General features: G+C 37.4%; 1 protein-coding gene across 2 annotated transcripts in view; it reads left to right on the top strand.

Annotated features, from left to right (window-relative positions):
• The window catches only part of igdcc3 (immunoglobulin superfamily, DCC subclass, member 3), an 88,083-nt gene that overhangs the window by 41,361 nt on the left and 29,267 nt on the right, over positions 1 to 17,455 (top strand). For both annotated transcript variants that reach the window (XM_055203580.2, XM_055203588.2), the window contains exons 3-5: positions 13,377 to 13,521; positions 13,626 to 13,756; positions 14,112 to 14,249. In XM_055203580.2, the coding sequence (XP_055059555.2) occupies positions 13,377 to 13,521; positions 13,626 to 13,756; positions 14,112 to 14,249 (414 nt within the window). The remainder of the gene's footprint in view (positions 1 to 13,376; positions 13,522 to 13,625; positions 13,757 to 14,111; positions 14,250 to 17,455) is intronic.

The following is a 17,455-nucleotide window of genomic DNA, read 5'->3' as shown; positions in this document are numbered from 1 at the left end:
GCTAATGAGATGTTAATTGAGAGCCAACAGCCTAGTTTCAATCCAGCCCATTTAAATTTTCAGAGCCGAGGGCATGAGAAAGGAGAGAGGAAGAGAAAGAGCTTTTAGGAGCGTACCAATCAGCCCTCACTATACGGGCTGTTTATCATCTGGATTTTTTTTTATGTCTTTCTTCTGATTATGAGTAACAATGTTTGATGTGCTGTAATGAGCATAAAGATCTCAGCTCACACAATCATTAGAACAAACAAAAGACTGTCCCCAAACTCTCCCTCAGTCACGCACAGCGCCTCTAACAATCACTAATGAACCTTTCTTAGAGAAAAGCTAGAAGAGCAGAAATGACATGCCACATATCAACAAAGACAACCACAAAAGCGCAGAAGAGAACACAGCTAATTAATTTTGTTACCCCCTCCTATCTTTATCTGCTGGTGCATCTCTCTTATTTTTCACTGAAATACTCATTTAAATAATGTCTTAATTTTCGGCATCTGCTTTTTTGTGATCAAGGCAGCATACCCTAATAGAGAGAGAGAGATTTAAGTGCAAGAAATGCAGAGCGAGCCTCTTGTCTTTCAGAAGAGGTGGTGGTAAGAAGATTGGGTTGGGGGTAAAATAAGTAAAAACACTTTCCCGAAATTATTCATGTACATTACGCCTAGTCCTTTGTGTTTACACATCAATTACCCAGATATGTAGATATAGATGAGCCACATATTATAGTATGTAACACGCCTACTGTACAGTACCATTACGTACAGATATTTATACTGTACATTTGGTATTAAAGGGGACATTTCACAAGACTTTTTTAAGATGTGAAATAAATCTTTGATGTACCCATCTGTGTATGTGAAGTTTTAGCTCAAAATACCATATAGATAATTTATAATAGCATGTTAAAATTGCCACTTTTGTATGTGTGAGCAAAAATGTGCCGTTTTTGGGTGTGTCCTTTAAAATGCAAATTTTAGCTGATCTTTGCACTAAATGGCAGTGCTGTGGTTGGATAGTGCAGATTAAGGGGCGGTATTATCCCCTTCTGACATCACAAGGGGAGCCAAATTTCAATGACCTATTTTTTCACATGCTTGCAGAGAATGGTTTACCAAAATTAAGTTATTGGGTTGATCTTATTCATATTTTCTAGTTTGATAGAAGCACTGGGGACCCACTTATAGCACTTAAACATGGAAAAAGTCAGATTTTCATGATATGTCCCCTTTAATATGTACCTTTTCAGATACCAACGTGTACCGCTGATGTACTACTATTAACCCTTTAGGTGCAAAGCTGTACTTTTTGAAAGGGTTCAGCCCCAGCGACAGCTGGGGTACATATTTTGACCATTGTTTTTGACAGTAAGTACGTTTACATGCAACCAAATAATCCGTTTGTAATCGTATTGATGGCTTATGTGTATTGAAAAGCCTTAAACAATACGATTGAGGACGATCTGATGCAATTTTGGATTATATTGATGAGGGTGGTGTACTCCGATCTGTGATCCGATCAGCAGGAGAAAAGTAAACAAATCGTAGTATTTTCTCAATCGGATGCAAATATACATTGTGCACATGTGCAGAATATTTGTGCTCAAGTTCACATCTTATAATTACCGCTTATATCACATGATTCCCGTCACAAAAACACGCAATGGCAAGGCAATGCATCACGCAAATGTTAAAGGGGTCACGCGCTGTACACGCAATGTACATTCTGCAGCCTTTATGTGTAGGTTTCTTTTAAAGCCCAGAATACACTGCAGGATTTTTGCACTCCTATAAGATCATTACCTTATCACACTGTGGGACATGGATCGTTTAAACTCGGGTACGACAGGCGCGTAGACTGTACGATGATGACACGGGGGCTTTGACGGCTGCGCAATACGTTACCGCAACATCACCAGCATGCGCTCGTGTTAAACAAATACCAGTACGCAGATCGTAGCAGCAAACACACTGCGCTGTGATCATGCTGAATTTCTGACACTGTCAGAAAACTATCGTAGGCTATCTTTGGATGCAAGACCGGAAAAACGGCCGTCTTTGAACCTCTCTCACTGTATGACATAGGACCACCGATGAAGAGCCACGATCACAGAAATCGCGACGATTGTTTCACAATGGCAATCTTTCATCTGGGACAGCCAATAATCATGCAGTGTATCCCGGGCTTAAAACACTAGGCTACTTAAAGCAATAAAATAGCATTGTGCCTTTTCAAAAGTGTGTTTTTATTACATATATCTAAATACTTCTTTAGAACAACTTTTTTCAACTCAGTTTGACTTTTATCCAGAGATAAAGCGTGAACTCGACGAGAGATGCTGTCCGCAGCGTAGCATTGCCAAGTCCTTTGCTTTTTTCGAGGTTAGATTTGGCCTACTGTTAAACTGTATTTTTTGCGGGTTAAAGATGAAATGATTACGTTGATAAGTTATTGATATTTGGGCTGTGGACAGTCATTGAAATGCTTTTGGATGTCCATTCAAGGCTGTGCGCTTGCGCAGACGTTCGGATTCTAGGGAATTTACATGTAAACAAACATTTTAATCCGATTGCAATGTTTAGGGTGCATGGAAACTTTATTGTCGTAATCTTCAATCGCATTAAATTAATTTGGATAGATATTTTTTGTGCATGTAAACATAGCCAGTGTGTGTTCTAATAAAACAAATTAGGAAATGTTAAAAAGATCGAAATCCTTTACATATGTGACTTCAAATCATAGCTTCAAATGGTCCTAAATCTCAATAAATCGACTACAACAATAACAACAACATGCATGTGTTTGTGTTGTGAATAGTCTGCCTGCATTACTGATGTTCATCCATCTAACAGTATCAATCATATCACTTCCACTTCATTTAGTAAATCAATAGGAGTTTGTTTCGATCAGGGGTAGCTCCAGAGGACGAGAGAGAGAGAGAGAGAGAGAGAGAGAGAGAGAGAGAGAGATTATTTCTGGCCTAAATAAGAGAGAACAATGTTGTTATAGTAAATGAAGAAATTGATTTCTGCAGCACTGAATATTGCACACAGTGGACCACATGATTTAAGAATAAAATGAAGAAATAATTCTTCATGCAGAAACAATTCATGAAGAAATAATTATTCATGAATTGTGTTTAATAAATAAGTCTTCTTGTTTTAAAGCAACAGTGCAAGGTGGGTTAATAATGACAGAATCGACACTAATCACAGCATACCAGCAATAAATAAACTACTAATCTTCGAGTATGCGAACAAGATGCGACCCAGTTTTCTGAAAGGTAAAAATGTTCTTCCATGTCCTTCTGAGAATGGAAAAGTCATAGCATTTATTTACCTGTATGTTAACGGAGAGATGTGTTACTCAAAGCTATGGTGTGAAACAGGTTACTCCTTCAGTGTGCACCATAAGGCCGAGCAGATTAATCACTGTGTGTGTGCCTTTAGGCATGGCTGTAAAGCAGCACATCTGCATTTAAATGCCATCCGGGAGCTCGGTGTAGGGAAATAATATTTCGGTACGACTATTTAAAGCCTTTTGAGGCGACGCCACTTTGCGCTGGAAAAGCATCGCATACGATATGCATTATTTATGGACGCCATCTCCATTATAGTGCTTTGCAGACTAATGAAGCACCACATGTCAGTGATGTCACGTTGCTCAGAAGGGTGGAGTTAACATGAAGGGAAAAGTGATTGTGTGTTTACGGTGGTGAAAAGTCAGAGCTCAGTATGTGCTACATAATATTGTAATATTGAAAGAGAGTGATAAATGGGTGTTTACATGAGTGTGTGTGTATGTGAGTGTGAGAGAATCTTAGATCCTCCACCATATGGAAGTCACATCCATCATTGCACCTTATCACAGGCTTTTATATACAGCAGTCCATATTCTGAATTTGCCTTGTAAATCACACCAGTCCTTTTCAGTGTCCTTTTTCCTCCATTCCATATTCACCACAGTCCTTCACAATCAGTTAAACAAGGTGAAATATTAATCAACAAGATCAAGATGCACTCCTTTTATTTGCTCATACTGTAACTAGGGTTTAATGCATTACTATGGAGTACTGCATTTGAATTACTTCCACCTGAAATAGTACACTGTAAAAAAAATCCGTAGAAATTGCAGCTGAGTTGCCGGTAATTTACCGTAGATTTACATTTATGTTATTTACCGGCAACATTTTGTTCAAAGTTAAATGAACATTAAACATTTACAAGTCTTTGTCTTTACAGAGTAAAACTAAAAAACAGCATCAAGCAAAACATTCTGGGAAACAAAATCTGAAGCAAAAAACAGAAAAAGGTTGATGATGATTTCTGGTTCCCAGAATGCTTTGCATGAGGCTGTTATTGTATAGTTTTATTCTGTAAAGATAAAGACATGTTAATATTTAAAATTTATTTAACTTTGAACAAACTCTTGCCAGTAAATAACATAAATGTAAATCTACGGTAAATTACCGGCAACCCAGCTGCAATAACATTGAAATTTTTACGGACTTTTTTTACAGTGTAGGGAAAGGGGTTGTTCTTTATTCATGTAATTTGTTTACCGTTACTTAACAGTAATTTAATACCTAATTTTGAACAAAGATTCTTTTGGTTGAGGTCAATTTATTATTTTGTGTATACTGAATAAAATAATCAAAACATCCTGCTAACAAAGAATATTTTGTTGACTGAACTTGGATACTTGGATACTTCAAAACGTGTAAAAACATTTGCACGAGTAATTTGAACAAACAATTTAAAATCAAACAAAGCATGCACTGCGGCATGTTCAATTCAGTGGTTAATAGCTTTTTAAAGATTACTGTTTTAGTGTTTGCTGGCTTTATTTACACTGTTATTGTTGCTATTAAACAGACACTCCACTTTTTTTGAAAATATGCTCATTTTCCAGCTCTCCTAGTGTTAAACATTTGAGTTCTGTTTTGGAATCCATTCAGCCGATCTCCGGGTCTGGCGGTACCACTTTTAGCATAGCTTAGCATAATCTATTGAATCTGATTAGACCATTAGCATCGCGCTAAAAAATAACCAAAGAGTTTCAATATTTTTCCTATTTAAAACTTGACTCTTCTGTAGTTACAAAATAGTCCCCTTAGTAACTTTCAATAGCAGGGGACTATTTTCGGGCACTGCGTAATATCATTGCGCCTCCTGCAGCCATGTTACGGCAGCAAAGTCCTTGATTATTACCCCAGAAAGAGAGTATAGTTCCTAGCCATATCTGCCTAAAAAATCACAACTTTTAATTTTTTGTCGGTCTTAGTACTCGATGTAACTAGTCAATGAGTCATGTTTTAAATAGGAAAAATATTGAAGCTTTTTTTAGCGCGATGCTAATGGTCTAATCAGATTCAATGGATTGTGCTAAGCTATGCTAAAAGTTTTAGCACCAGATCCGGAGATCCGCTGAATGGATTCCAAAACGGTAAAAATCAAATGTTTAACTCTAGGAGAGCTGGAAAATGAGCTTATTTTTTAAAAAGTGGAGTGTCTCTTTAAGATGTGCTTTTGACGCGCACTAATATTATGTCAGAGTACCGCTGCTTGTGTTTTTAGTAAACTTGCTGCACAAAATATTGTACATGCATATGTAAGGGCATTCTCAGATATTTCAGGGCCACTTTAGTTTTTTATAATAGCCAAAAGACCATACTAAACACCAGGGGTTTGCACGAGAAGTCAGGACAGATGTATAAACATTATGCTCGGTAAATTATATATTAGATATAGTATATAGTAGAGAGGAGTCGGCCTTTTGTGCCTTCTCGAACACTTTTGACCATCTGGTATTTAGTGTCATCCACTTGTGATCCAATAGACCAGAATGCATCTTAAACAGCCCCTTAGGCTGGATTTACACTGCAAATCTTGATGCCCAATTCTGATTATTATTATTTTTTTGACGTCCCGCTTACATAATCTTATATGATATCCCCGTATATGATATTTACACTTAACACTTGGCAAAACAGTTCAAGGTAGACATACTGGCCCGGAACAGCTTAAACCACAGATGAAGAAAAATGTTGCGATATGCAGTGGACACACACAAAATGATTATACAAGATTTTAGAGCTTTTATTTCTGTAACAAGATCGATTGGCCAATAATGCTTGCTATGCTTCTCAATGAATTACGACGAAATGCCGCTACATCCAAAAGCCAGAGGGCGCTCTCGTGCAGAAACTCAGAATGCGGTGTAGACGAAGAACAATACACACACAGCTATGATGACACCCAGCTCCAGGAAATGTCTTAAGGATATATTTATATTGCTGTTCTTCAAACCTTTTCAGGTATTTTCATGATAATAAAGAATATGTTTAATTATTATGTTGCTTTTTCAAATGCATGTTATAAACGACTCAAACTAACAGTGATTTTAGATCGATAAGGAGTTACTGATCAAAAGCCGTAGTACATGAAATAGCTGTGAATTAGATCAGCTGTCCGATTCTGAATAGTGACCAGCCACGTATTTTTAGTGGAGATCGGCATTGATCGGAGCATCACTTGCCAGCGTTGCATTTTTAATGACACACGACACTTCTTGAGATGGGATTATCCGATTTGTCCGCTTACATTGCAGATGCATGTTTCTGATTCATATCCGATTTATCTCCACTAGGGGTGGTGATAAATCGGCTGCGATTATCATGCGTATCTCATCAGTAAAGCCGGTTTCGTGATTAGTAGAAAAATCGCCATCACCTGCTTTTAGATGGAGCGGCTTTTACTACACAGAGCCGTAGTTCACAGAGAAGCTCGGAGGCGATTTGTCCATGATTATAAACACGATTTTGCCTACCTTCTTGGTGAAATATGGCTCTGTGTAGTAAATGCCGCTTCATTTGCCGCACTCCTAATTTCCACATATAAATGAGGCCTGAAACCGATCAGAGAATATCGGAATCTATGTGTTTTACTCCTGCTTACACATCCATGGGTCATATCCAATCTGTTCCACTTGAGGAGAACAAATTGAGTCACTTTAAACGGGAAAATGCGGCCTTAGTTATTTGTTGTCTTCAGAGTAAACTTTTGTCAACGTTTAATTTTTGTACTTTTATTACTTATTGTGTGCATATGTAAACAATATTGAATTTAATATCAAAATGTATGTGAGTTTGCTTTAAAATCAGTTAGAAGTGCATTAGAAATTGTACTGAAAAGAACTAAAAGTATTTATAGCTTGTTACAAGTTATGTTTAGGGAAATCTTGATACATTTTCAAATGTAAAGATTATAAAACTGTTCATTTTTAGATTGTCACGGTTGAAACGCAATTAGTATTGAGTACTTCAATTACTTTTTAGAGTAATTAGTGAGTAATTTTTCATAAGTCTAAGTATCTGTTTTTATCACTTCATAAGCATCGTAGAGTCCGTAGCAGAAGAGTCAGAGCCTTTTGGTGTGTCTTTGCGGGGCATTATTTAGTACTCTAGTTAACCGCTCTAGTAAATCACCATCATCAGGTGGTCAGAGTTTTGATTTTCTCACTGTTTCTTCGTTTCCACGGTGATTCTCATGGTGAAACCAACTGCATCCGTCCATTTAGCTTTTAATGTATGGATAGAAGGAAAGATCTCGATCTCACTCTTTCGCTCTGTTTTTCTCACGCACACACACTCCTGCTCCTTTTCTCAATCTCTCCCTCCTCTCCCCCAATAATTAGATCTGGTTAATTTACACTGTGTGGCGCGGTGGGAAGAGGCAATCTGTAACTGTGTGTGCGTGTGTGTGGAGTTATTATGAAAAGGGGTCTAAAACAGCTCTGCCGGGAGTGCGGACTCTAAAGTGATACTGCCAAACCCTCTCAGCACTGATCTATAGATGTGTATGTGTATGTGTGAGTGCTTGGTTGGTCGGGTATGTATTTGTATGTGGAAGTGGTGGGTTGAGTATTCACATCGGAGCCTTTTGTGTCTGTCTACTGTACGCTGCTCTTCACCTTTACATTTGCATGCCCACTGAGTGATTCATTTCATGCTAATATAAGTTGTGTGTTTATGTTGTTGTGCAAAATCTGCAGGTCTGTGGACGTCTTTGTGTGGTGGTGGGCCTCTCCCAGTTGCAATTTGTATGTATGAGGGCAGAGGCCCTTAAGGGATTTTGTGTATGTGTGTGCGTACGTGTGTGTTTGTTTCCTTAAATACATTGTTGAACAGTTACTTCTTGCATGTCATTCTAAAGAAAAATAAATCATGTCTGTCTTTGTCCTCATCTTTTAACTGTCCCTTATTTTTCATCCCCTCCCGTTCAAACACTGTAGAGAGACCAGACCCTTTGTTACAACTGAACAATGCTAGATATTCCCAATAAATGACTACATATGTTTCTTGTTGCTGAAAAAATCGAACTTTCAATTACTAATATACTTTGTGACATCACATGCTAGTCTTTTGTATACAATATGTGAAACGCGCCCTTCAGCTGCAGTGTGAATGTATTTTTCCACAGTTCTGACTACCTGCCAGTCATTCAGTCATTGAATATTTGGGGGAGCTTGGATGTCACCACTGGTGATGGTTATTCTGTTAATTGTCTGGTAAGAATATAACCGAGGTAGTAACCTGCACCGAACAGGGTTTTGTTAATTAGTAACTAAGCCTTCAGGATGTAGATACTCCATGACTACGGCTGAACTGTCTGTGGAAGTCAATGCTCATTTTCAATTGTAGAGGACAGAACATGGGAGGATGTCAAGCTAATGATCTCATGTTACAGTTTCACACAAAGCTGAACAGTCCCTGACTGATTTTACATAAAATGCCTTTAATTGTGTGAGAATGCACCGACCTCCATTTCCATGATATGTATGGATGCAAGCACATGACTAATTTCTAGAAGCATGCACATACAGTAAATGTCAACACATACACACAGTTCTGTCAAAACAAGTGAATACCATTTTTTAATGTGGCGACAAAATGTAGTGAGTATTTTGAGACTATAATACGTTTCCTGCTTTACTCTGCTGGCAGAATGTCTTAATGGTTGAGGCATTGAGAAATATTTGTTTAAAATTTAATCTGCCCGCTGTGCGTCCGTGAGAAGAAGAGAGGTCAGAGCATGTCAGGAAATGGCAGATTTCTCATTAGAGCACAGCACAGGCGAACTGATGCTGAAACACAAAGAGATGAAAACAAGGAGAGAGATGGAGCACAGCAGAACAGAAGGAAACGGAGGGAGGAGGTGCGCACAGAGGGATACAATATGCTCCAGTACCCCCACCAGTGCAGTTGCTACTCTCTCATCCCTCATTGTGTTTACATGTGAGGTAAAGTGATGTGCTGGTGGCACAGTGGTGGAAGGGTGGGGAGGCGTTATGGTTCATGGAAATGCAAAGCTATAAGAGCTAAAAGCATTACTGTATGTTGCTTTGTTTTTATTCTTACAATTATGAAAATTATTACTTCATAATGTAGTGAAAAAAGATGTTTAATACTTCGGAGCTGTGATGAAACAACTGAGGAAACACTTTGAATACTTTGAGCAAATCATGCAGACACCTAGCAAATTAGCAAAGCTTAAATACGCAACTCACTTTCAGGTGTTTATGGTTTGTAATGTAGTACCGTAAAGTAAAAGTACTGTAGCTTAACCTGTAGCAATGTCAAAGCTATTGGTTTGATGTACACTTTTAACAATGATTGTAACCATGCCTTGAACATTGGATGAACCAAATCATTTGGGTGGGGATATACAGTACTGTGCAAAAGTCTTATGCCACCATTCCAGAATTAGATTTTGTTGTTTTTGCAATGTTATAGTAATTATATATAATTGTTTCTCAGTCTCTTTAATATAATACATCCAGAAAATACAGGAAATGTGTATGTAGTATTAAAAACTGATGTGTCAAGTTTTTAGCGTAAAAACAATAGCAATAGCAGGAAACTGCAGGATCTCTTAAACCTAAATGAAATTAAATCCTAATTTCTAATTTTAAAGAAATTAGTCTTTTTACTTCATCCTGCTAAAAACAATCAAAATGTGTTTAGTGCCAAAAGAGGTCGGACTAAACAGACGATGCCTAAGGAAGACATTTAGTCCTAAAAAAATTTTTTTGTACATTTTCCTGTATTTTTTGTTTTTATCTTAATAAAATAGATTGAAAAATAAATATGGATGGACATTAAAACTTCAAAAACAACAAGTCTGGTGGTGGTGGCCTAAGACTTTTGCACAGTACTGTATATATACATACATTAAGTGCTGGAGGGATGATGTATTTCTACAGGGGCACTTAACGTAGTAAACGGGACACTGGTTCCCAAGACAAAAAGGTTTTTAATTTTTACCTTTTGGATTATCGCAAAAGAAATGGCTTTGAGGCTAACAAACGTTTAATACGCTTACACATTTTGTCCAACAAAATAATCTTCACTTCTTTTTGAAGTCTAAACATTTACTAGAAATGAAAAACTAACCTTAGGCTATAAGCAAACTAAACCACAGTCAGTCAAACTCAACTTCATCACCACCAAGCTTCTGAGAACTCTTTCAAACTTTATTTAAAACATTTTAAAACATATTCCCTGTTAAAGGATTAGTCCATTTTCTTAAAAAAATTGACATTTTTGACAAGAAAATAAAAAATATGCACTTTTAAACCACAACTTCTCATCTATCTCCGGTCCTGTGATGCTCCAGCGCGACCTTACGTAATTGCGTAGTGACGTAGAAAGGTCACGTGTTACATATATGAAACGCACATTTGCGGACCATTTTAAACAATAAACTGACACAAAGACTTTAATTAGTATCATTCCACATACAACAACGTCGGAACAGTCCTCTTTCTCCACACTTGTAAACACTGGGGCGTAGTTTCGCATACGTCATCCGTGACCTCTTGACTTGATGACGTATTACGGGAGGTCGTGCTGGCGCATCAGAGGACCAGAGATAGACGAGAAGTTGTAGTTTAAAAGTGCATATTTTTCTTGTCAAAAATGACAATCGTTTCGCTAGATAAGACCCATATGCCTCGTTTGGGATCATTTAAAATTCTTTTGAAACTCCGTTGAAAAAAACTGTTAAGTGTTGGTGTCCATTAAAGTTCATTAAAATGAGAAAAATCCTGGAATGTTTTCCTCAAAAAACGTAATTTCTTCTCACTGAACAAAGAAAGACATCAACATTTTGGATGACATTGTGATGAGTAAATTATCTGGATTTGTTTTAAGAAAATGGACTAATCCTTTAAGAAAATACTCTGGGGATAAATCTTTGTTGGGAATTGTGCCCATGTTGCGTTGTTTTTGAGATCATGCGTGAAGTAGCAACTTGTTAGCAACTGCCCTTTCAAAAACACGGTAAAGCTATAAAAGTCACGAGTGAGAGTATTGTTGGTGTGTTTTATGTTGTAGAATACACTGTCAAAATATCTTGGGCTTGTGTTAACCCAAGATCTTATTTGAGGCGTTTAACCAAAATCTCGTAAAAAAACAACCGTAAGTGCAAAAATGTTACTTTCATGTTTTGCCCACAAAAATTTGTCATCCCTGCGGCACTCAGTAGTATTTCAGTATTTTGCTCTTCTTTTCTTTTTTGTAACATCATCTGTCAAATGAGTTGTTGTGATTTCATTTTAAGGTGGCAAATTAAACCATATTAATCTGCAAGATGTTTGTTAAATGTTAATGATTGAAAGATGGTTGACAAAGTCCTCTACCAGCTAGTTGGGACTAACCAGACAGATGTTTTTTTGGAATATGGTACACTCTTAAAAATGAAGGTGCTACACAATGCCAAAGAACCATTGCTGTATGCTTAGTCCCAACAAAAGGTTTCTGTTTCAAAAAATATACTTCGTAAAAATGGGATTTGACTATAAAAAATAAGAAAGAAATTGTTATTTTTTAAAATCTGATTTAATCTTTGTGGATCCAAAAATGGTTCTTATGTGGCCTCACTCTTTGAAGAACCTTGTGTAGCACCATTATTTTTAAAAGTGTAGCTATTTTTCAGCTATTTTAGACATGAAACGCTTTTATCTCAGTCTGAACATTCTGTTGCTTTATTGTGATAAATAGAAGGATGTGTTGTAAAGCATACTGTAGGTTCTACCCAGCAAAAAAAAAAAATGGAGCCATTGCACTCCATTGCACTAAAAAGAGACTTTATAGAGACAGTAAATGGCACATTAAATGTTATAGGTGTACTAGAGGGAAAGTTGATTGAAATCACAGTGGAGAGATAAACCAAGAAAGAAAAATAATACAGACAGAAAGCAGAGAGATTCATTCAGAAAGCAGAGAGCGCATTCTGAGAATGCTTTTCCCTCGCTTTTGCCTTCTCTGACTCTCGCAAAACAAAGCGACCGGTTACAGAAGCACCACTGTGTGAGTTTAAGCCGCTAAACGCCACCCAGAGATCCTACTGCGCTCAATGAGGCTAGATTAGCTGGAACAAGTGTATCGGTGGGACACAAAAAGAAGATGGAGAGAAAGCAAGAGTGTACGCAGGAGGGGCCCGGCCCTCTTGTTATGCTAAGAGTGTCCCGAACGCTCCCGTTTGGTTCAAGTTAATTACGAACAACATTTAAATAAGAGCACTTGTCTTGAGGATGCTGGTTGGCTGCGGGAGCGACAGACCTCGCGCTAATTATGTTTGTGTTTCTAGCTCCTCCCTTCACCCCCCTCATGTTAGCTCCTGTGGGACATTACAGTATGTGAACTGCAGCCCAATGAGATACTTTAAAATCACAGATCTGAAAAAGATCGTTAACTGTTTATTTCTGCCTTATCTTCTTCTGCAGATGGACAGGACTTTATTGACGTGTGTGATGGATTTGATTTCATGCTATCTGACATCTGGAACTTTATTTCACACGTCAATCTTTTTACACACAAAACTCATCGGCCAGAAGAGTATAGCCTTCAAAAGCTTTTTGAAGTGTTAGACAAGCAAACACATAGATACATACATTTTGAGACATTGCAGATTTGATTTCTTTATGTTTATCTCTAAAGTATACGCTTGAGTGTTATTTTTTGTGGTAGGTGGTGTTTTTCTTTTTACAATTTTCTAGACTTGGGGCGATTTGTGTAGATTTGCACAGACATTCCTCTATTGTTTAATCTGACATCAACGTATAAAAGGGGAACAAACATTCATGCCTTGAAATGCAAATGAATGTGAGCTGAGTAATCTGGCCATCAGCGATGCTGTTTTTCCATTTAATGTTATGTTTGTGTCTTATAATTAAAAAGCCTGTCTTTCTTTTTCAAAGGAAAATGCACATGGTTGTTGATTTAATTGAAAGTGAGCTAATATCTAGATTTGCACCGTGCCAAGTGCTGCTTACAAAATAACAGTGTATTGATGTTTCTTTTTTCTGTTTTTCTTCAGCAATGGCAGATTTTCATGTGCAGCCACTTTCAGTCCGTGCAGAGTTGGGAGGCGTTGGCCGGTTTCAGTGCCAAATCCATGGCTTGCCTGATCCAGTTATCAGCTGGGAAAAAGACGGTCGGGCTGTGGACACCTCTGATGACAGGTAGCACCAAAAATACACACGGCCATACATGACCGCATTGGAAGAGTGTCACTGGCACAAATACATGTCTCACTGTGGTCCTCTCTTTGTCTCTGAATATGCAGATATACTCTGTTGCCCACTGGCGTGTTGCAGATAACGGGTGTACGCCCCGAGGACAATGGGGTGTATTGCTGTGTTGCCCACAACAGTGCAGGTGTCAAACACAGTGTTGGAGCGCAGCTTACAGTCTCAGGTCTGCTCACATACACATATTCCCCCAAAACACCTTTGTTGAAATAATCTACTATGATTGGCACTTTATTATTTACCCCTTTTTATTATTTCCCCCTTGCTAAAAAGCAAACTGTTAAATAACTTAAGTAATAGTTAATAAACACATAAAAACATTTTCCACACTTTTTATTTTTTTACATAGTGAGAATTACCCACTGTGCAATTACCTTATAGAAAGCTTTATAGGTGAATGAACCGTATTCTTTCCATCCATACTGAATTCCTGCTAAGGTGATGTTTGTACGTTCATTTTCCGTTTCTAATAATCTGCGACTTTTTAATCTGCTGCTTTTTTTACCTTTATCTTCCTGAAGACTACCAATCATCTGTTTACAAAGAACCCATGATCCTCGTGGGTCCTGAAAACCTGACCCTAACTGTTCACCAGACCGCCATCTTGGAGTGCATCGCCACGGGTTACCCTCGCCCAATCGTTTCATGGAGTAGACTTGGTAAGACTTGGCTTCTAAATCTACTTTTTCAAGAAGACATAGGACTCCAGGAGAAGAGCTGTAGAAAGCTTTAACCTCCTAAGACCCGGATGTCCACATATGTGCACCATAATACTTAATTCTGTTTAACTGAAACCAATTACACTGCTTCATGTTTAATTAAAAATATTTGGTTATTATATTTATTGGTTCTTCCTAACCCCAAAATAGCTGGAAGAAATCTGAAAAAAAAGACAAACCAAAGATCGAGTCTTAGGAGGTTTAAGGGATAGTTCACCTAAAAAATTTAAATTCTGTCATCATTACTCACACTTCTGTTTTTGAACCTGCATGAGTTTCTTTCTTCTGTTAAACATACACATCAGAAGATATTTTGTTAAGTGATGGTACCCATTGACTTCCATAGTGGGAATCAAACACTATAGAAGTCAATGGGTATCACCAACTGTGTGCTTATCATCATTTATCAAAATATCTTTGGTAACACTTTACTTGAAGGGGTGTTCATAACACTGACATGATACCTTTATAATCATGACATGACACGTGCCATGAACATGAAGGAGATTTTATGCACATTTATAACAACTGTCATTAAGTGTCATTTGTTCAATCATGTAATTTTCAATGTAAAGATGACATTGTTTGAGAAGTCTTGACAGCTTCAATAAACCCATGCATCACAACTTGTCATGACAACTTGACATTACCAAGACATCATAACTGACCACTTTTAACTAGTGATACAAATAGAATTTTTCATTAAAATGTTAATACTCTGTCAAATAGTTTTATAACAACGTCATGAATATTTTTCTTGACCTTAACTACAGTGGTACAAATATAATTTGTCATTACAATGTCATTAAGTGTTAATAATACTAATAATGCAGTTATAAAACTTTTTGACAGAGTATTAACAATTAATGACATTTAAACGAAATGTTAACCCATAAAGCTAGGTAGTTTCTTAAGTTTGATAATTATTCTGCTATGTCATGTTTATGACAGATTTATGACACATTATGATGTATTGGTCACAAGTTGTCTCAACAAAGATGTCTTAAACAATGTCATCTTAGCATTCAAAATGACATAATTGAACAATTGACATGTAATGACAGTTGTCATAAACATGAATAAAAATCTCCTTCATGTTCATGACACGTGTCATGTCATGATTATGAACACCTTTTCATGTAAAGTTACAATATCTTCTTATATGTTCAACAGAAGAAAGAAGCTCATATATGATGAGGTTGAGTAAATAATTACATAACTTTAAACTATCTCTTTAATCTGCTGCCAATGACCCAAACAGCTTAAATCTAAAATCCCAAAATGTTATTTGTTTGTTTGTTGGTGTTTGACAGATCCTGGTTATCTGCAATGAAAATCATATATAAGTCAACTTTTTTTAACCCAATGCTGGGTAAATATTGAACAGAAAAACACATGTTGGGTTAATAAATAAACCTATGCTGGGTTGTTTTAATGCAATGTTTCAACTCATGGTTGGGTTTCCACAACAACCCAGCACAAATTTATTTATAGTGTTCTGTCCAATATTTAAACAGCATTGGGTTAAAAATATCCCAGCAGAATAAAGAGTGCAGTTTTTGCTATTCTATCTTGTAATAGTTGTGATGTCACAACTGTACATCTAAATAATGGGTTGACTTATATGTTTATGCTGACTTTTATTTTATAGGAAAAAACAAAATGAACTCAAGATCTAGAAGTGACAGTCTTTGTGGACTTGTTTTCACAGTATATCAAGTAGTATTTCAGAAGTAGCCATTTATCCTTCTCACTAATGCGGCTTTCACATAGGACAGCGGTGTGCGCTGCGCTATAAAACCCATTCATTTCAATGGCTTGTGCAGTGCGAGGGCAGTTTGTTGTTGCGTCGAGCAAAGCGAGAGCGCAGCAGAGTTCAAAATAGTTTAAAATAGTTTTACTTTTGCGCTCTGTGACGATTACTCACGCGGCCAGTAGAAACGGGGCATCCAAACAAGCGCCAAAATCAAAATGGACGAAAAGCTTATACTGTGTTTCGGAACTCACAGAGCTTTATAAAAAGTTTACGCTCCTACTGAGACATCGGAAGGAAAGCCGTGTCATGGAAACACGTAGCAATTCAAGTTGGCATGTCAGTTTTAATGCAATGTTTCAACTCATGGTTGGGCTGTTTTCACACCTAGTTCATTTGAGCCCTCCAAAGGCTCTCGGAGCAGTTCAGGTGTATATGTGAACATACCAAGTGATCTCAGACCCCCCTAAAAGGACCCAAAAGTGAACCCAACTCAGACCACTTCTGGAGGTGGTCTGAGTACGGTTTGCTTTTGGGTTCTTTTGTGGTTCGATGTATTTTTGAGATGTGAAATCAATGAGGTCCCGGTCAGCTTTGAGTGTCGTTCTGCTGCACAGAAAGCTTTGGTCTGAGTTCTTATGAAGTTGTGATGTGAACAAGAAAGGGTCTGAGATCACTTCAGTTCTGAAGAGGACCAAAAAAAGAACTGGGTACTCTTTTGAGTCCACTTTATTGTGAACACCAAAAGGACTGAGGTCATATTCGGCTAGCTCCTTTTCTGGTTCACTTTAAGTGAACTGGGTTTGGTTCTTTTAAAATGAACTATATGTGAAAACACCCTTAAAGTTACGTGAAATGGAGACGGGCAACATCAGTCTCTGTATTCCTCATCCACTATTTAACCCAAATATAAACACTATAGTAATTTGTTGAGAAGCCCACCTACTTTGGTCTGGCCATCAGAGCACAATCAATTGGCTGTGCTGAACGGATGAGGACACCTCGTCCTATGTGAAAGCTGCATAAGACCACTGATATTACAGATGAAATTGCCTTAAACTATACAGTGAGATTGGTTTTGGGTTGGAAAATGCTATTTTATTAGTAAGCACACTTGTCTTGGCATTTTGGTCATTGAACACTCTTTACCTCACATATGTTTCTCTATCTTGATAAAGATTAATAGAAATTAAAAGAGTGTCTCAGCTTTACTTTTAAAGGAGAGAGATAAAAGTGTGTGATTGTGTTGAAAGTGTGATAAAATGCCCTTTAATGTGTTATAAAGTGACTGTGTTTGCTCATGTTCATTTGTGTGAGATCCCCTCACTTGTATAAAATGAGCACACATACATGTTGTGTTGTTTTCTCATCTGAATCATGTGTAAATGTCATT

This window comes from Misgurnus anguillicaudatus, chromosome 21 (genome assembly GCF_027580225.2).
Source record: "Misgurnus anguillicaudatus chromosome 21, ASM2758022v2, whole genome shotgun sequence".
Taxonomy (NCBI): Eukaryota; Metazoa; Chordata; class Actinopteri; order Cypriniformes; family Cobitidae; genus Misgurnus; species Misgurnus anguillicaudatus.
This window is presented reverse-complemented; position numbering and strand designations above follow the sequence as displayed.